Source organism: Arvicola amphibius, chromosome 12 (genome assembly GCF_903992535.2).
Source record: "Arvicola amphibius chromosome 12, mArvAmp1.2, whole genome shotgun sequence".
Classification (NCBI taxonomy): Eukaryota; Metazoa; Chordata; class Mammalia; order Rodentia; family Cricetidae; genus Arvicola; species Arvicola amphibius.
This window is the reverse complement of record NC_052058.2, coordinates 57,681,549-57,702,920: the sequence shown is the minus strand read 5'-3', so window position 1 is coordinate 57,702,920 and position 21,372 is coordinate 57,681,549. Positions and strand designations below refer to the sequence as shown.

Genomic DNA, 21,372 nt, shown 5'->3' with positions numbered 1-21,372 from the left:
CTCCACCGTCAGCCACATTCAGAGAGTCCGGTTTGGTTGCCTATTCCATCCGTCCCATTCCAACTGGACTTGGTGGTCTCCCGTTAGATCTGTCCTACCGTCTCAGTGGGTAAACACACTCCTCACGGTCCTGGCTTCCTTGCTCATGATCTCCCTCCTTTTGCTCCTCATCGGGACCTTGGGAGCTCAGTCCAGTGCTCCTATGTTGGGCTCTGTCATTTTCTCCATCCAATGCCAGGTGAAGGTTCTATGGTGATATGCAAGATATTCATGAGGATGGCAATAGGATCTGTACATTTCTGGCACCCTCTCCTCAGCTGCCCAAGGACCTAGTTGGGGGCGTCTTCCTGGACACCTGGGAACCCCTCTAGAGTCAAGTCTCTGCCAACCCTAGAATGGCTCCCTTAACTAAGACATATAATTCCTTGTTCCCATATCCACCCTTCCTATATCCCAACCATCCTATTCCCCCAAGCTCTTCCCATCCTCCACTTCACACTTTTCTCTCCCCATCCCCCCTCCCCCCATCCCACCCCACCCCCATGTTCCGTAAAACATTTCCTTGTACTCTGTTGATGTTAGAAAATTTACCCTATTAGGACTAGAGAGTTGGCTTAATGGAACACTGGCTGCCTTTCTAGAGAACACAGTTTGATTCCCAATGCTTTTCTCTGTGAACTCTTGGCTTCCATCAGACCCTTCAGTCCATTAGCTTTGCTTAGAGATTGGTTGGGTTTTGCCTGACTTCTTTCTTGTGTAGTGATGTAGAAACTCCCCAGACAGCTTTCTTGGCAGTCACATAGCTATTTCCTTTGTTTCCTACCTCTCAGATTACTCTATACTTCATTATATGATGTCTATTATTGTGAAAAACTGAGTTTGTATATTTTAATCTTTTGTTTTTTGTTTCTCTGGCAATTTAAGGCCAATGCCTCCTGTAATGAAGTAGTTTAAAGTGGCTCTCTTAAAACCATGGAAATTATTCTCTCACAGTTCTGAAGACTAGAAGGCTAAAATCAACGTGATCTCAAGACCATGTTTCTTCTGCTGGTTCTAGAGAAGAATTGCTTATTACCTCTCTGTCATTTTAGCGTTTCTCAACTGTCTGATACTTCTTGGCTTGTTGCTAATCACTCCAGTGCCTGCTTTCGTCTTCAACTAGGGCTTCAACTACTGGATTAAGAGTATCCCTTAATTCATTATTGCATCATTTTATGTACTACAGTTGCAAAGCTGATATTTCCAGATAAAACCCAATACTAAGGTCCTATTAAATTTTAGGTAGGCACTGTTCAACTTACTATGTCTACTTTGCAAAAGGTTTCTGTATGCTTTCAGCACAACTTTAAAGTCTTGCATTATCTTACATGGAAGCTTGGCATAATGCAGCAGCATAGATGACTGAGCTTGAGACTCTGCTGAGCTTGTGTTTTCATTTAGTTCTGCTGCCTCCTTCCTGTGTAAACAGGGAAAGTTGCTTAAGTTATGTATTTCCCATCTTTGAGATGTTTATGTTATTTTGCTTATTAATATTTTAGAATTAAAATGAGTTGTTTATTTTTGTTAAGTATAATAACTGTCATACCGGCACATATGATTTGTCTTTCTGTCATAAATATTTGCTAAATAGATATTTACCAACCTACATTAATATATTTAAGCACATGTATCTATTTCCATCTTGTTTGCAGTAAGATTTCAAGGTGGATGATAAGAACGTGTTAAAAGAGGCCTGAGGAGGGTGTAGCATTGGGGAAACTTAGATGGGAGGATCACAAGTTCAGAGCTAGCATGGGCTAATGGTGAACTCCTGTCTAAACAGAATCATAGATAAAATGTTAGAATAATGAGTAACATTCAGACTTTAAAGAGAAGGAAAAAGGATTATATTCATTGATAACACATAATTTTGACAGAAAAAGATCTTTTAAGTATTACTATGAAACTTCCTATCAAGGCAATGAAAACTACTAACTGCCAGTGGATCATACAATTCTCACTTTCAGAAAGGAATGTGGAGTTTGTGTAGGAAACTGGCGTCATTGTTACAGGCCTCTAAAGGAAATTTTAATTAGAACTAGTAGAGCTTGCCCTTAGCACCATCTGACATAACAGTTGTACTTCTTGATTCTTGTAGTGACTAACAGAAGATGTGATTAAATGTGAGAAGTAGATACTTTCATATCCTCAAATGTGTCAAATGTATCCCTAGGGATGACAAGCAGTTGGAGGTTAAAATTTTGTTTAATGATAACTCCTTATTTTTGTATGTATAAAGTTATTTCCCTTGTTTATTATTTGCCTATTTATAAATCTTTGTCATTTATTTACTATTAAACTCGAAGCTTCTGGAGAGTTCAAACCATTAGATTTATTCTTATGGTTTTGGCTTCATAAGAATATAGTGCACACAGAACATGTGACATGGAAGCAGAAATGAGGCTACTGGGCACAGGGTGGTTTGCGTATGCTGCAGTGAGGAGGATTAGCAAAAACAAAGGAAATTTGAAAATGCACAGTGAAGTTTAATATATTGTGTGCTAACTAAAACCTTAATAAAGTAGATTGATTAAAGGAATATCATATCTCATTTGATGAAGTTTGAATGTTTTAATTATGTTAAAATTTTTTAAATAATATAGAACCTTTTTAGAACTGTGTGACCTTTATGACCTTGGTAAGTAGAACTGATTTTTTAAATTATTGATTCAATATACCAGCCATTCAACTCTCATGTGTTTTCTTTCTCAGTTGCTCTCTATTTACTTTTGAATCTTGCTGAGGACACACGTACAGAACTGAAGATGAGGAACAAGAATATAGTTCACATGTTGGTGAAGGCTCTTGATCGGGACAATTTTGAGCTGCTCATTCTAGTTGTGTCATTCTTAAAGAAACTCAGTATTTTTATGGAGAATAAAAATGACATGGTAACGTACAAAGCTATTTCAAATGGTTTATATTAGCTGTTTTTAAGTTAACATATTCTGATAAAGTGTAAACATTTTTTATTCCTACTAAGGTAATTTATAATAAGTGTTAACAGCTTCATTAAGAAATATAGCCAATATCATCACTCTTCTAGATAATTGCATCTTTCTAGATAAAAGTATTGTCTAATATGACATAGAAAAGACACACATGATATCTTAAAAATAATAGCTTAAACTTCAGGTTCATTTGGTGTTTAACTATTTTACGTCTTGCATTTCTGATTTTAGTGTATGCAGTTTAGCCCAAATGCTTATATTTAAGTATGATCAACCTGAAGTGGTCAACCTACCAGAAATATCTCAACATTAATTTTTATTTACATTTAAATCCAGTAATATAGAATCAGAAGATAGAAAGCAGTGATCTCATCATACATCAGTTTTATTGGGGAAGAAAATAATGAGGTTCAAAAAAGTTAATTTCTCATCCAGAGTTACGACAAGTGTTTAATCTTAGTCATATTTTTACTTTAGATACACATGTTCCAGTTTTATGTGGGAGGAATGCCCTTATATGTGACAGCATCTTATGAAATTAGTATTTTACAACTAAGCTAGACATTGTGTGCCTCAATACATGTAGTCACTCTAGCTTTCCGATTTTACCCTGAGATAGCAAAGGGTCACAGACACTAAGTACTGTCCTTAAGAATGACTGTAGAGTCAGCTCTATACATTTGTTTTTCTTTGCCTCCTCAGGGGAAGAATTTAATTTTTATTTTGTTGTTGGTTAGTTGGTTGGGGTTTGTTTGTTTGCTTGTTTTGGTATGGTTTGGTTGGTTTGGGTGGGTGGTTTTAGAGGTCTTTTGAGACAAGTTGTGTCTTTTAGCACAGGCTGTCTTCAAACTTAAGTAGCAAGGTTGGTCTTGAACTACTGATATTTTGCTGGAATTACAGGTGTACACTCCTAATCCCATTATTTTCTTGTTTTTAAGCAAGACTAAGAGCAATTTTTATAAAGATTTAATTGACAATTTTATATCTTTATGTAATGTGTTTTGATCAAATCTAACCCACATTCCCTTCCATTTCTCCCTACTCTCTACCACACTCCACTTTCCTTCCCAACTCCGTGAACTCCTTTTCTTTTTGTTTTTTTAAATCCACTGAGAGCCTTTAGTGCTACCCGTGTGATCATGGTGTAGGATGGTGTGCTGGAGCCTGGACAGCCTCTCAGGGCTCCATCTCTTTAGAAAACTGATTGTCCCTTGTCCCTTCCCCCAGCAGCCAGCAAGGGCTAATAGTTTCTCATCTGGGAAGGGACTAACATTAACCTCACCTTTTCCATATATATTTTAGGTAAATTTAGATATTTCCCATGTATTTTAAGGTAAATTTATATATTTCTCATGTATTTTAAGATACATTTTTATATCCTCATGTTTTAAGGTAAATTTATATTTACCATAAAAGTCATTTTAATTGGTGCTTTAAATTATGTAATAGTTATCATAGAGTCGAGATATAATTATATTAACCTGGTATCTCATTTATGTAATATGAGTGAATCAATTAGCTTGTGAGTTCAAGAGCAGCAGCAGAGAGGATATAAATTGTATGGGTTTGTTAATTGATTTTACTAATGACTCAATTTTATTTTATATTTCAGAAACAAAGCTTATATCAGTTATTTTTTCATGTATTTTGTTTTCTGTAGCTCATCGTTTTTTAATTCTCCCATGAAGAGCAAGTTTTAGTTCTGGTGATGTCCAGCATATAAAAATACTTTTAATGGATTGTGTTGAAGCAATCTTCATTTAACTCACAAGAATTTTCTTCAAGAAGTTTTGTAGGGAGTTTGTTGCTCTTTTAGTCTGGTCATTTCATTTTGAATTAAATTAGAATGTGGTACAAAGTATAAATCAAGATATGCTTTTTGGCTAGGCATTGGTGGCACACACCTTTAATCCCAACACTCAGGAGGCAGATGCAGCCAGATCTTTGTGAGTTTGAGGCCCAGTCTTGTTTATAGAGCAAGTTCCAGGACATCCAGGCCTACACAGAGATACCCTATCTCAAAAAAACAAAAAAATGTACTTTTTGGGTTAAGAACACATGCTGTGGGCGATGGTGGTACATGCCTTTAATCCCAGCACTCAAGAGGCAGAGGCAGGTGGATCTCTGTGAGTTCAAGGCCATCCTGGTCCTAAAGAGTGAGTTCCAGGACAGTCAGAGCTGTACAGAGAAACTCTATCTCAAAAACTTAAAAAAACAAAACAAAACAAACAAACAAGAAGAACATGTGCTTCCCTTGCAGAGGACCATCATTCCACTCCCAGCATTATACTGAGCAGCTCACAACACGTGGTGCTGTGGTCCCAGGGGATCTGACAACCTCTTTAGGCATCTGTATGCATTCCATGCTCATACAGACCAGCAGACACATAAGATAAAAATCTTTTAAAAATTTACTTTTGAATATTTTCAACTTCAGTCTTGTTTCAGAAGTGATGTTAAAGGATGCTTTTTCGTCATTAAGTTGTCTTTTCATGTTACTGTTTTGCACTATAAGACAGTTATCTGTTTATCTGTTGTTCTGTTAAAGATTTCCCACTACATTCCAGTACACATACACGCGTATCTGTATACATGCGTTCATGCTTTGTGTGTGTGTGTGTGTGTGTGTGTGTGTGTGTGTGTGTGATTATTTCATTTACACCTTTTTCTTGATTATTGGAACTTTGTAAGCTTTGGCATCAAGCAGTGCAGAGCCTAGTGTTATTCCTTCTCTATTTGTTCTGCTTTCTATATTATTTATATCTCCTGTTAATTTTAGTGTCAGCCCAAAAGCTTGGTTTGTGATATTTGTCAATATTTCATTTTTTCTAAAGTAGATGAACTTTTATACAATTTCTAATTTTATATATGAGGTATTTTACAACCAGATTTTTATGGTTGCTAACTTAAAAGAAAAATCTTAACATAGGACTTCTATTACCAGATAAATATGGTAATTCTGTTTGTAACTTCCCACTATAGCACAAGGTCTCTTGATGCAGTGTTATAATTTTTCTAGAGTAGACATCAGCAAATTTTTGCTTTAAAAGGCAATTGATATTTTATACTCTGCATATCATATGGTCTCTGTTGCATCTGACACTGGAGGAGCCATTGACTGTAAACTAATAAACATAGATCTATCTCAGTGAAACCTTAGGGAGTTCTAAATTTAATTTAATGGATCATAAAATAGTCTTTATTTGATTTTATTTTTTCAGTTATAAAAATGTAATTAACTAAGGATATATTTTAGGAGCAGGAGTATTTGGGTGGGTTTTTTTAAACTGCAAATAAAAAAGCAAAGAAAAATATTAATTCATGGGTTGTGTTAAAACAATGGTCAAATTAGTCTTGCTAGCCTGTAAACTGAGCCTCAATCTAAAATTTTAGTTCATTCTTGTAGTCTAGAGTCATTCCCAATTTTCATAAAATTTCAAAATATCCTTTAATTAAACATAACAAAAGTTGATGTTTTATCTTCAGTGTCCCAGACTTGTATTTACATTTGCTATTTTTTGTCAATGGCGTCGGCAGTTACCTTAGCTGTGTAGATAAAGGGCCTGAGACCTCTTTTGTTAGGTGTATACCTTCTTACAAACACTAGTCTTTTGGCTATCATCTAGAACCTTGATTTCACATGGGTTCCATGCCAAAAACCTCTGACCTATCACCCCTCGGACTTAAAATTTCAAGGAAAAGTCTGCTATGTATAAGATAAGGTTGACTTCCTGAGCCAAACTAGCAGCACCTCCATAATCTGTCTAAGGGTTGTCCTTAAACTTCTGCTAATCTCTAGAGACTTTATCTTGGGACCATAGCAAAGCACTAATTATTACCTAGGTAATGCATTTCTGCTTACTGGCTTCTTTTGGTCTGTACTGACAGTACTTTTTTTTTTAATCAGAAAACAAATTCATATTCATTAAGACTTTGTTCTTAATTTGAAGTTCTCTCTTCTTGATGCAATAACGACTTTTTTCGCGCTGCTTCCAGAGCCCTCTGCACATTCGTTTATCACATTGTGTGTGTATATATATATATATATATATATATATACTAGTTATCACATTGTATATATACTAGTTTTATTTATCACATTGTATATTTACTAATTGTTTATCACATTGTATATTTACTACTTGTTTTGTTTGTCCACTTATTTCAGACGTAGGAATTCTTGAAAACCAAATGAAACCTTGTTTGTTCTTGTAGAATTCTGGAATGTTAGTGGGCCGTGCTCAATTTGCAGTTTTCAAGGATTAAATGCAATTTGTTATCATGTTGATGACAGATAAATGAGGGAAGGGAATGGGTGATATAGGAGTGCATATTTCCTCCTTAAAAGTTTGATTTATAGGTTGAAATGAGAATATAAGCTAATACATACTTAGGAAATAGTTATTCATTCATATAAAAACAGGCTGTGTAACCTTTTATATCTTATTTTGCAATCTAATGTAAATGTGTTTTATTTTTTTACTATAGGTGGAGATGGATATTGTTGAAAAACTGGTGAAAATGATACCCTGTGAGCATGAAGATCTCCTGAATATCACCCTCCGGCTTTTATTAAACCTCTCGTTTGACACAGGCCTGAGGAACAAGATGGTACAAGTCGGGCTTCTCCCAAAGCTCACCGCACTCCTAGGTATGCTTTACATTGATGATGATAGTTCTTGACATTTCCAGCATTAATGGAAAGTTGAACTTTGTGTAGAAGAGACTTCTGAGAAAAATCATCCCTTATAAGTTCTTCAACTACATATTGAATAGTTAAAAAAAAAGCGGATTAATAAAATACAGCCTACCCCAGGATTTCCTAGTTGTAGAATAAACTGGAATAGGACACTTAAACCATTGGACTTTACTACTACTTTGTGAAAAGCCCCTCATAGACGCATGTGCCTGAACACTTGGTGCCCTGGTACTGGTTGGGAAGTCCTTGTAGATCCTTTAAGATGTGATGCTTACTGGAGGAAGTGGTCACTGGGGGCAGGTCGTGAAGATTTATAGTTCAGTCCCACCTCCCTCCCACTCTCTGCTTCCTGACTGTCAATGCATGACCAGCTCTTCTGATCTCACTGCCCTGCCATTTTAAAGAAATATCTGTTTAGATTTGTTGCACACTTTTAACACTGAAATTTTAGAGTTTCTTCTATCTTCTGGATTTTAATGCCCTATGAATTGGAAAAATAAAAACTTTTTTTTCCATTCCGTAGATTGTCTCTAAGCTTTTTGAATCTTTTCCAAAAGTAATATCTCAAAACATTTCTCATGTAGATTTGTCCAATATTATCATAGTTAGACATCTTATATTTAAGCCTTTAATACATTTTAACTTGATTTTTTATGTATAATGATTAAAAATGTCTAGTTTCTTCTGTACGTATGTGATGTTCTTGTAGCCATCTCTTGGGGAGTTAGTCCTTATCTGATACCTGGCTCAGCACCCTTTGTTGGACATCAGTTTCATGGAGATTTGGGGTTGTTCCTAGTTCTATCTTCTGCTTCACTTTTCTGTCTGATTTTTGTTCCAGCACCTGTCCTGTCAAATTATTGTGTCATCTAATAGATTTTGAAAACAAGTAATATCTCTACCTTTTATTTTCCTCAAAATTGCTTTGATTGGTCAGCATTTTGTGGTTTCATATGAACTTTAGTATTGTTTTTATTAGTTCTATGGAGAATGTCATTGGTATTTGATAACTATTGTATAGAATCTGTAAATTGCTTTGGACAACACGGATTTTTAGTAGTATTTGTTTTTGCATTACATGAACACATAATGCATTTCGTGAGTGTGTGAAGGTGTGTGTGTGCGTATGTATTTCCTTCAGTGTTCAGTGTCACTCATCGGTATTCTATAGATATTATGGAGCGCGCTGATTTTGGTTAAACTTCATTACCAGGCACTTCTTTTTACCTTTTAAAAATAAGATTGCATCCACCATGTCTACTTTTTGTAACTCACTATTTGTTATGTAGGAGTCCCATTAACTTGCATATGTTCATTTTGTATATTGAAATTTTGTTGAGTTTTTAAAATTAACTTAAATAGGGTAGAATTTTGGAAGTTTTCTACAAATGAGAGCATATAATTTGCAAATGATCTCAATTTAGAAGGAAATCTAGGTGTTGTCTGTTCAGTATATTATCTATGGGTTTGTTGTATGTCGCTTTTATTATATTTAGGTACAATGCCCTGACACATAATTTGCTCAGAGTTTTCTTTCATTAAGGGATATTTTATTCTGTTAAATGCTTTACTTTGCTTTGTTTTTGTCTAATTAGATAGAGTTTTCATTCTATTTATGTGTTATATCATGTTTATTGATTTGGGTACATTAAACCATCCTTGCATTTCTGACATGAATATCACTTAATGGTAGTGAACATTTTTTATATGCTAGTGAATTAATATTTTGGTAGGAAGTATTTTTTCATCTGTGTTCATTAGATTATTACCCAGGCATTTGTTGTTGTTTGTTTGTTTAAATTTCTTTTTATTTATTCTTTGTCTCTTTCACATCATGTATCTCAATCCCATTCATTTCTCTGTCCCTTCATATCTGCTTTCTGCCTTTGCAGTCTCCCAAAAATAAAATTTAAGAGAGAAAAATGGGAAAGATGAAAAATGAGAAAAAAAATCAATCTCGTCCTAGAATCTGTAGTGTGACGTCAAGTGAGTCACATAGTAAACCCTTTTGTCCATATATCTTTATTTGCAAGTGTTCTTTGCAAAGGTCATTGGTCTGATTCGAGGCCTCTAGTTTCTGCTACACTATTGATGCTGAGCACTCACTGGGACTCCTGTTGGATATCCTGTTGTTGCCCTATGTCAGGGAGATTTTGCAGTTTTGGGTCTGCTGGACTGGCCGCTTCACATGCTCCTGCAGATCATTGGTGAGGTAGATGTTGAACTCAAACCTGTTTCTGAACCTGGGTAGTCGCAGGGTTAGCCAGTCCTCCAGCTCTCCCTTGTTGCTCTGCATTTTACTTGGAGAATTTAATTGGTTTAAATTTAATGTCATTCTTCATGTCAGCATTTCCTATAACCATTATATAACTTGTTTGGGTTTTTTTGTTTTGTTTTGTTTTTGTTTCCTTTGTAATTCCTATCTTGTTTTCAAATAAAACAGTATGCTTGTATTCTAACTCTTCCTGCATTTTGAATTTTTGATATTTTATTTTACCTCTTCTTAATATTTCCTCTCTCTTAAACCCAGACTGTGAATTTGACTTGTAACCTTTGAGCTTTCTGTATTTAGCTATCTGAATTTGTTTCTGAGTTTAGAGGTGTTCTGTTATTGTATTTGAATAAACTTTCTACTGCTGTGGCTTCTCAAGTATAATTCAGTCTGGTAACCTAACAGTTCCTCTTTTGCGATGTATTCTGTTCATCTTAGCCCTTTGTTCACCCCTGTGACTGTATTTTCCATACCCTGTCTCTGAACTCTGATCAGTTCCTCTGTTGATGCCTTCTGTCACATTTTTCATATCATTTAGCATGATTTCCAGCTCAAGGATTTGCTTGGATTTTGTTACTTTATTCCCTCTTCTCATTTGCCTGATAAATTCTTATTGATTTCTTTCTGCGCGTTTACTTGAATTTGAGTTGTCAGAGAATAGCAGTTTTAAGTTTTCTGAGTTCATAAACATCAGTTGCTCAATTTCTGGCACATTATTATGCTATGCTCATGTGGAGAGAAAATAGGTCTCTGAAATTCTACTCGTGTTGGTTGTATTCAGGAATAGCCTGAATGCCTATTCTTTTAACGTTTAGATAAAATCCATTCTCTGTCATCTGTTCATTCCTTCCAGGACTCCTAAATCAGGATGCCTATTTTCTCTGTGCTTGTGTTCACTGTTGCTGTGTCACCACTAGGTGGTGCCCTAAGTACAAGTTTACAGTGTGTCAGTACCTGGTGTGCCTTCATTGTTTCTGCTGTAGAAAACAAACTCAAAGCCAAGTGCAAACTTAATGTATTGTTTAAGATGGAGTGCATGAGTGCATGAGTACCCTAACAGGATAATTTACCACTTCAAGCCTTTATTGGGGCGAAGGCAGACACAAATGTTCATCTTTATTCATTTCTTGCATTCAGGCTCAGTGGGATTTTTCTTGGTAGTTAACATGGAAGGACCAATCCTAAATGCAGAAAGAGTGGTATCTCCTTGCTTCTCCTTCTCCTCCCAAGTAGACCTTGATTCTTTCTGTTATGATGCCTTGGTTTAGAGATGGTTTGAAGCTGGCAGTCTTCTCATCACCTACACCATAACGCTGGGTTACACCAGGACCCAGAGCCTCTTGGGAGCATTGTGCAACCAAGACCCAACCTGAGACTTCTGTAACCAGCTGCAGGGGATGATGGCCAGAACGCATTTCTGTCTCATTGGAGACTTGGGTCTCAATATGCCAACAGGCAGGCCTGGAGGCTCTGTCTGTAGACATTAGCCTGGAGTCAAGGACTGTTGGGGCCACTGATGCTGGATTTCACTCACTTAGAACTGAACTGCTCTTCATTTATCCTCTGCCCGCCAGAAAGTAGAGTCTTTCTCTGTTCTGTAAGACCAAGGGCCATGGAAGCAGTCCACTGATTGACAAGCAGACATAGGCCAGGGGGTCTGTTTAAGGCCCCTGGCCGGGGCACCAGCCGTGGACCGCTGTTCAGTGCTGTTTCACATGGTGCTCACATGGGGGAGGCTCTTGCTTTAAGGCCTAGAGAGAATCCCCTTTCCTCCGAAAGTGGAAGATGTTTCCTTGGATACAGCATTGCTTGTGTTGGGGGAAACTGAGACACAGCAACTTTGCTTTTTTTCTTTCTCCAGTGTATCTGCATGATTATTACTCTAAACTGAGTGCTGTGATCTCTCACCTGTGCCCTTCACTCATGAGTGTGTGTGTGAGTGGTGTGTGTGGGAAGACTGCCGCTGGACTCTTTACCCACGATGTGTTCTGCATTCTCGTTACGGTCCATCCCAGACAGCACTCCACCTAATGATGTACTCGCCTCCCAAGAGTCCCACCCTGAAACATCTGCACCCTGAAGGTCAGGTTTTAGTGTCTGGTGTGTGAGGAATATAGTCTTTCAGTTTATAACAAGTCTCTTAAAGTCAATTACAGCTATATTTTCTGAAACATTTTCTTTCACGTACTATTAAAGCAGTAATGTTGATTGACAGTGTGAACTGAAGGACCGTGATCAAGAGCTGTGAGCGAAGTTTTAGGGCAAGAGCCCTGGCTCTCAAAACTTACCTGGCTGATCTGTGGGTGACTGGGGAGACCAGTGACAGGATGCAGTCAGTGCAGTGCACTGGGAAGAGATGAAGGAGTTCAGTGACCCACGTCAGGGGAAGGGAAGACATAGACATTAATAAGCGGTCTTGGGCAAGCTGTGGTCTTGTTGATCATTGTCTCGTTTCTGTCCTCATGGGAGTACAATGGTTTCCACAGGATCATTTCTTTTGTTCCCCAGGGTTGAGGTGGGATTTCACACTATCATAAATAATTGTTCTCGTTTGCATGGTAGTCTGGTGGCTGCCAGTTATTTGGGGGTGCTTTGGGATTCTTATGCTATCATAAAGGTGCTCACTGACTGATCCTCTTGTTTCTATAATCCCAGGAAACATTGTCTTTAGGACAGTGACTCAACACTCAAACCCAGCTTTAGTTACCCTGTGGGCTGAGTAGAAGTTAGTATGTTTTAGCAAAAGCAGTTTCATGGTGCTGGCTGTACTGTATATGCGTAGCTATCATTATCCTTTATTCAAGTGTACAATTCTGAAGATAATTTTTAGTACAAGGCTATAAATATTATTAGTATACTCAAGAGTTGTCTCTTTCTGACTGACTTCAAGATGTTGTGTGTTTTCGTTTAATGTAGTTTCCTTACCCCTCTGCTTGGCCATCCTGTCTCATTCTTTGCTACCAGGAGCGTGTGGATAGCAGCATTTCCCTCTTATATAACAATGTGTTATTTCTCATCTCCCGAGACTTTGGAAACTGACCACTGAACTTATTTGAATTGTATACTTTTAAATGAATCCCAAATTAATTCCTCAGGGGTTTCCATTCTGGTAATAATACTCTGATGCTTTCTGCATGGACTTGTAACATTTTGAAATGAACAAACCTGCTTCCATTATTGTCCCTCTCTGCTTTGTTCATAAAAATTGCATTTCACATATACTTGATTTTCTGATATTACGTTTGTTAGCATATTGGTTTATGTGTAGAAAATTGAATCTTCAGTTCCTAATTCAATAAACTAACCTTCCCAGCGGAATCTTTAGTGATATATTTAACATGTTTGATGTTTGGCCATGAAGCTTATGTAAAAAGTATAGTAAGAAAGTGGTAGCTGGGCAGTGGTGGTGCACATCTTTAATCCCAGCACTCAGGAGACAGAGGCAGGTGGTCTCTGTGAGTTAGATGCCAGCCTGGTCTACAGTGCAAGTTCAGTACAGCTGGGGTTACATAGAGAAACCGTGTCTCCAAAAGGAAAAGATAGTGTTACAAAAGTTGTGGTTTGAAAAGGTACTTTAGACTCAGAGTAAGCTGTATTTAACATTGGTGCAATGCAGTGCCCAAATGAATATATGATATGTATACAAGCATTTGTATATATCTGCATGTATATGTATGAAATATATTTCATTTGGTGTATGTAATTTAACATTTACAAAGCAATATTTATCTCCTCTGTATGCAGTATATACTTTACTCATTTTTTACATAATAATTATTTTGTACTCATTAATTTTATGTTCATTGATTGATGTAATGTTCAGCCCCAAAACATGTTTAACAAGGGGAAGTAATTAGACTTTTTCTCCTCTAGACTTCAGAAATTGTCACTGTTTCTGAGCTTTCCCTAAGTTTCTTTTATTTTCAAATAATTTTAACGTGTTAGGCTTTTTATAAACTAAGTTACTTTAGGTTATGTTTTGGAGTGTCCTAAGAGTGATTTCCATGAACTAGAAATTGAAAGAAAGATGGAAAACCCTTGTTTTGACACTTTCATAGGGCCATGCTTGTAGTGGAAGTTTCCAGAGTGGTTTTTATGCTGTTTTGGTAGAAATATTATCAATTTTAAGTGCATTTTCTTTTTATTAATTGAGGGCTCCATAATTTAAGCTTCTTCATCTTGTTAATAATAGATTTAACTACAGTACAATGAATATGGGTCTAAGAGCCCTGCTCACACCGCGCATTTCTGGCTGTGTGACTCGTGCACTGCAACCCCAGCTCTTGTGAGATTGGCCTTAAAGGCTGCGCACTTTTTAGTGTAGGTGAGAAATGAACTGAAATAACACAAACACTTAAAATGTTGTATAGTTTGAATAATTATTAAAGGCAAAGGAGAGATTGTGTTAGACCTCAGCTCTTTTAGTATGTGTGTCTCTGAGAGAATCAAAAATTAAATAGAATCAAAAGTTATTTTAATATTACTTTATTATATAAATTATTTAGTTTAGGAATTTTAAAGTTAATTTTTTCTTTCTTTTTTCTTTTTTCTTTCTTTTTTTGCTTTTCCTTTTTAATACCAAAGACACACAAAGGAATTTATAAGGAATGTTAAAAACAATTATTAGATTTTTTTTTCTGTCTTTGCTGAAATTGGTTTGTTTGACTAGTTTCATCCTGTTACTAACTGTGGAGAAAAGAAGGCATTAATTCTTAAATGGTTACAAAATTTTGTTTGGCTCTATAGAAAACCTTGTGTATAAATAAGATCCCTTTGTCTTCCTTTTCTTGGCTGCTATCAGATTTACTGGTGTTTCATAAGGACCCCTTTTTTATTCCTGTTCAGCCATGCCAGTTAGCAGCCTTCGTGTTCTGTGCTCCCTACACACTCTGAGCAGAGCTTCTGGGTCTGCTTACTTGACCGTCTCGGAGGGTGGATTTCATGCTGCTCTCTCAGTGACTGGGATTCTATGCAAACTGAGTGACTTAGAAAGTTTGGCTTTACTTGCATGATGTTTTCTGGCTTTGAGTAGTGTTAACTTTCTAAAAGGGTTTAAAGATTTTTTTTGTTGTTGTTTTTGGCTCACGGAAGAATCTGTCAAAACTCCTTATGACATTTTCATTGATGTGTCTCCAGAGTGCTTCCTTCTGTCAGAGCATTCAAGCTTTGGAGTGACATGGAAATTCCTGTCACAGTACACTCATCCATCAGTGTTCTGGGGACACTGCCTAAGGTTTTACTGCTGTACCAGGCAAGTGTTTGCTGAGGTTCTCTGTGACTTTTTCATAGGAGTTTTCTAAGTTAAAGACTGATATGTCAGAGACTATCATTAACACAGAAACAAGCTCAGATACCCGACTAAATTTGACTATTTGAAGAGGCTAGCTGATCATGACAGTGGTTCTTGTGAAAAACCACCTCCTGATTCAGTGTCAGAAGTGTGCACTTCATCATCATAGTAATAACCACACTTTGGCAGAGTGCACTGTTGTGTAAAGTTATAGCTTCATTGGTGCTTTGGCATACATTTGAAATTGAGCAGTGTTCTAACATCAGCTTTTAAAATGTTAACTTCATTTTCAAACAAAGTTAAATTCAAGTTTAAAAAACTTACACAAATACACAAGTCTCATCTTAAACATGTGAATCTTTGCATTTGTGAAAATAAATAAACCTGCCACCTGTTAACTTAATTTTATTTTCACACGTGCCCCTAGTAGTGAGAAGAGTGGCCCTGTTTTGCATTTGCACATCTCTGTAGATTCATTCAGCCTCAGTACACAGAGCTAACTCTAATACCTCCCTCAGACTCTTCTCTGGTATCATATATTATTTAAATCAGCTTTAAGCCTATAAAAATGAAAAATTAAAAACTATTTCTTAATGAAGTAGGAAAGTACTGCATTAGAGGTTTCACTAGAGTGATGTGATATTGAGTCCTCCTTACGGAGTCTTGTGATGACCACACTGGGAAGCTGGTGCACCGGAGCTTGGCTTTACAGCTGCCACTCTCATGTCATGCTCGTGATCCCGTAGAGTCATGCATGAATTTTAGATTAGCAGTTCAAATCTTACTAAAAAGTTCCTCTACCAGCACCAATAAAACAAAATTGTATGAAAGAGAACAAAAGAAAAGCTATAGAATGAACAGCCATAAAAGAACCATAATAAGTATTAATTAAATATTGAAATGAAAGAAGACACTTTGTAATGTTCTCAAATATGGGGTTACTGTCCAACATGTTAACTGAAGCTTTCTGCATTCGTGTAAGTGACATCACGGGGGTGACCTAGATTTTTTCTGGGTTTGTCCCACACTAATTCATCTTGTCCTGCCATACTTAACCTTATTAATAAAGTAGAAAACTAATAATGTCATAATGCTATGAGGACTTGGGAATTCTCAATAACTAAAAATAAAGCTTGTGATTTTAAGCAGAAAAAAAGACATTTTTGAGTTTTGCCAGAATATATTTTCTAGGTTTTTATGTATGTGGGTTTTCTTAGATTTTGATGGGTTTGTTATTACATTTATTTATTTGTTTATTCATTCCTTTTTTTTTGGTTTTTCGAGACAGGGTTTCTCTGCAGCTTTTTTAGAGCCTGTCCTGGAACTAGCTCTTGTAGACCAGGCTGGCCTCGAACTCACAGAGATCCACCTGCCTCTGCCTCCCAGTGCTGGGATTAAAGGCGTGCGCCACCACCGCCCGGCTATTTATTCTTTTATGTCCCATGTTCTTACTAATAATTTTATATTTGTATGTAGGTAAGGCCACAAACCTCTCATTTGACCCAGGCATTTTACATTTAGACATTGTTAGATCACCTGCCTTATTCTCTATTCATGTTTTCCCAATTTATTTGGTGGGTATGGAACTGAAAGAGACCGGAGGTCCTAAGCACAATGGCTCAGCATCATACAGTAAATTCTGGATGACTAACATACTACTAGGTGAGCATTCTCCTTCTCCACCTCATCATCAACAACCCCTCCTGAGCACGTGTCTGGAGTGGAAGGGACAGGACAGGGCAGAGGACACACTGGCTGGCTCGTTCATCCCTGAGATTTGGAAAGGCAGATGCAGGAAGCTGGTTGTACCTCACTCCTCCTGCCCTCCCTGCTTCTCTCCTCCTACAGCCTCCCTCACACACCCTGGCTCCTAGACTATTGGACAGCATTTCTGCAGTTGCCTCCTCCTGGAGTTGTTATCATTTGTTTTCCAGGATACGGTTGGTACCTTTAAGTCTTTTCCTGCGACCTAGGTTCCCAGTCACGTTCGGTCTCCTGCTTCCCCCTTTTCTCCCAGTCTGTACACATTCTACACATTGGAATGTGTCTCAGTTCTTACTTTGGACTTTATTTTCTAGCTGTTTTATTACTCTGGTAACTTGTCCATTCCATATAAATACTCTGCCTGTAAGGATGACCCTGAATATTAGTAAAATAATACATGGTACCAGCATCCTCTTGATGCCTTGACTCCTATTGTCATAATTTATAAATTTTGTTAGCACTAAAGGCTACTGAGTTCAGAATTATGTTCATGATCTCTACCGAACCTGTAAATAAAACTCAGCATTTCCAATCTTTTTTCATTATAGCAAATGTTACTTCATCTTTTTAGTTAAATATGACCAAACTGGGACATTTGTCCTTGAGTCCTTTATTTTCTCCCTCTCTGCATCCAAACTGTCTGCTCTCTTTTCAGAATAGAACCACTATGACCTTGTCCCAGACACAACACTCTCTCCTGCTTTAACAAAGTAATAACATTCTCATTGGTCCTTGTGTTTCCTCTCTTGTCCTACAGTCTGTTAACACAGCATGCAGAGTGATCCTGTTGACCAAGTTAAAATCTTCTCTACTCAGAACCCACCACTGGGGACTGGAGAGAGGCAGGGTTCATAAGACCATCTGTTGCTCTTGCAAGGGACTGAAGTTCAGTTCTCTTCACCCTCATAGTGGCTTACAACTGTTTGTAATTCCAGTTCCAAGAAACTCAACACACTTTTCTGACCTCCACAAGTGCCAGACACACATGGTGCACATACATAAAAGCAGGCAAAACACTCACACGCATAAAACAAGAAATAGAATAAAAAAGAAATTAAACAGAAACCTCCAATAACTTTACACATCCCAAGGCATCAGAGCCCATTAAATGTCCTCCAAGATATTTGTGTTGAATATTGTCTCCTCACTTCTTTTGCTGCATCCCCTAGTATTTTCTTTCTTCCTTCTGCTGATCCCTCATTGACTTCCTTGGTTGTTGCTTGAACACAACAAGAAGCACTACTCCTTTACTGGTTCTTGGTCCTTTTACCTGAAATGTCAGTTCCTACTATTTTTGCATGGCCTATTGCCTTGTCTCTGTCATGCTTCAGTATCTTGTTAATTTTAATGACATTTTTAAACTTTGAATCCTGATGTCACTTTGCTCTTGCTTTATTTTTCTCTGTCTTTCTTATATATTTTATATAATTATCTTGTGTTTTCTTGCTGCACTATTAACCATAATTACCACCACCACTACCCATCATGGCTCCCATACTGTAAGTTTCATGAAAATAAAGTTGTATTACTTTTCCTCATTTCTGTGTCCCCAGGGCCTAGAACGTGGCCAGGCAGATTGTAGGCTGTCAGTATTTGGTGTGTAGTTAGGTGGGTAAATGGATGAAAGAAACACACATCAAGAAATATGCACTCACTTTCCCTTTCCCCTTATTGACTGAGTGATAATTGGGTGAATCAGTTGATCTTCGCTCAACCTTTTGTCTTATTTAGAAAATGGGAAGCAAAGTAGGACCTATCCCAAAAGCTTGTTCAGAGTATCTGGTGTGAGAATTGCTTTCTATTAATTCGGTAACTAGAAAGCCTCACACATGTTCATTGTGATAAAGATGAAGAAAGAGAAGGAGGTAGTGATAGCACAATGAGATATGGTAGAACCAAAACCATTTTCATCATCTGCCTTCTTTAGTTAGCATTAGGATAGTACCTTGATTTCACTCGCATAACTTCCATTAATGAATTGTTATTCATTAGGACAGGAGTTATATTCCAAGTGTGGTCCACTGAACAATTTAATCTATTTATTAGTCTTTTAATCTATTACCAGTCCTTAATGAGTAAGCCCAGAAATTGAAACTACATATCTAACAGTTTGACTAAATTAAATATTGTGGCCTAAATGTAGTAACAATATTTTACATTTATTTTGTATTGTATATCTTTTAAAAATTTTTTCTTTTTATTATATTTTACTCAAATATTGGTTTTTAACACATTGGAGAGAAAATAAAATCATGGCTCAACCCCCACAGGTAACTCTCTCCCTCTCAACTTCTCTTTCTCTCTTTCTCTCTCTTTTTCTCTCTCATTGGTTTTTTTCTTTCCTCATTTTTTTTTATTAAAGATTTCCATCTCCTTCCCTTCTCCTCCCCCTTCCTTCCCCTCCCTTCCACCCATATCCCCACTCCACCCCTCTCCAAGACAAAGAGCCATCAGGGTTCCCTTCACTATGTTAAGTCCAAGGTCCTCCCAGCTCCCCCTAAGTCCAGGAGGGTGAGCAACCAAACTGACAAGGCTCACAGTGAGCCCGTCCATGCTGTAGAGTTCATGTTCATTGCCGTTGTCCTTGGTTTCTCAGTCCTCCTCCACCGTCAGCCACATTCAGAGAGTCCGGTTTGGTCTCCTGTTCCATCAGTCCCATTCCAACTGGACTTGGTGGTCTCCCGTTAGATCTGTCCCACTGTCTCAATGGGTAAACGCACTCCTCACGGTTTTTTTGAGATAGGGTGTTTGGGTTTTTCTTTTTTGGTCTTTCAAGACAGGATTTCTCTAGCTTCTTTAAAGTAAAAATCGTTTTTATTTCCAAATTATATAATCTTTTATTTGAAAAATCCTATATTAATCACCAAAACTATAACAAATGAATTAATCAGTGTTTCAGTATACTCTACACATAAGTACATAAAATTTTGTCCAGTGTCTAAGTAATGCAGCTTTGGAGCCTGTCCTGGAACTTACCCTGTAGACCAGGCTGGCCTTGAATTCACAGAGATCCTTCTGAGACAGGGTTTCTTTGTGTAGTGTTGGTTGTCCTGGAACTAGCTCTGTAGACCAGGCTGGCCTCGAACTTACAGAGCTCCACCTGCCTCTTCCTCTCCAGTGCTAGTATTAAAGGTGTGCACCACCTTCCTGGGTAGCAAAATGTTCTTTAAAACAACTCAAAAGTGGGGCAGGGGTTAAGAGCACATACTGTTCTTGCAAAGAACCCAAGTTCCATTCCTAGTCCCATGTCAGGTGGCTCACATATGCTCATAACACCAGCTCCCAGGGATCAGATGCCTCTGGCTCTGGGGCACCTGCACTTTTGTGTTTTTAACCCCACAGAAACACAGAGACACATAGTTAAAAATAATTATAAAAATAATTATTTAGAAGTTACAGTGCTTAACTAATGCCTGGGATAGCCATTAACTCATTTATAAGCAAAAATTAGAATGTTTCTCTTAAAAGTGAAGAATTGGATTCATATTTTCTGAATTTGAGACTAGCATTTATTAAGCATTTTCACATATTTATGAACCTATAGGTAAGTTAACTTAAAAAAATTAACTCAAACATTTTCTCCTTTAATCATCAGGGCTGCACTGTCTCTGGTCCAGGTGTGGCACTCAGTGCTATTTGCATGAAGCTTTTAATCTATTTTACATACATATGTATGTTTTCTCTCTGTGTCTTCTGTCCTTCTTTCCTCCCTTCCGTCCCTCCTTCCTTTCTTAAGATCGAGTCTTGCTTTCTGCCAAGACTAGGCCTCCTACCACAGGCCTCTAATTGTTGCATTACAGGCTATGCCATTGCACCCAGAATAATGGCTGTTTTTGCCCCTCTCTTTTCCTTCAAAATTTAAGTCTTGAATAAAATTTCTATCTGCACAAATCTTGGTTTTTCAAAGTTTAAAGTTTAACTAGGTAGTTATTAGGTTGGTTTGTGCATGAACTAACTTTACTAGGTCCTAGGTTCCAAAGCTTCTGTTGAGCCTTCTGCATAGTTTCAGTGAGAGTGGTGTCAGATCATAGTCTTCATGGACAGACATTATCAGGGGTCTTAACTGATACAGTGGTTTTCGCTCTATGAGCAGACTCAAACCTGGGTTTGAGGGTGACAGCACTGCCTGGTTTATTTTTCCTGGATTGTGTTTAATGTCTGAGATTCAGAGCATTTTCTTGGGTTGTAGAAAAATTCATCAGCATGAAGGAAGTTAATCCAGGTCAAGAGTTAAGTGATAGATGTTTGACTATTCTGATTTACACAATCCTGGTTCCCCTTATTGTTGGAGATCACCAGCAGGTACTGTTATGGTATAAACATTGACCACATAGACACCAAAAGTTATTTCTTATGT

The 21,372-nt window shown here is 37.3% G+C and overlaps 1 protein-coding gene across 1 annotated transcript in view; it reads left to right on the top strand.

The window, feature by feature from the left end:
• Kifap3 (kinesin associated protein 3) overlaps positions 1-21,372 on the top strand; it is a 129,725-nt gene that overhangs the window by 32,954 nt on the left and 75,399 nt on the right. Inside the window, exons 9-10 of the mRNA XM_038349684.1 lie at positions 2,752-2,930; positions 7,479-7,641. Of these exons, the coding sequence (XP_038205612.1) occupies positions 2,752-2,930; positions 7,479-7,641 (342 nt within the window). The remainder of the gene's footprint in view (positions 1-2,751; positions 2,931-7,478; positions 7,642-21,372) is intronic.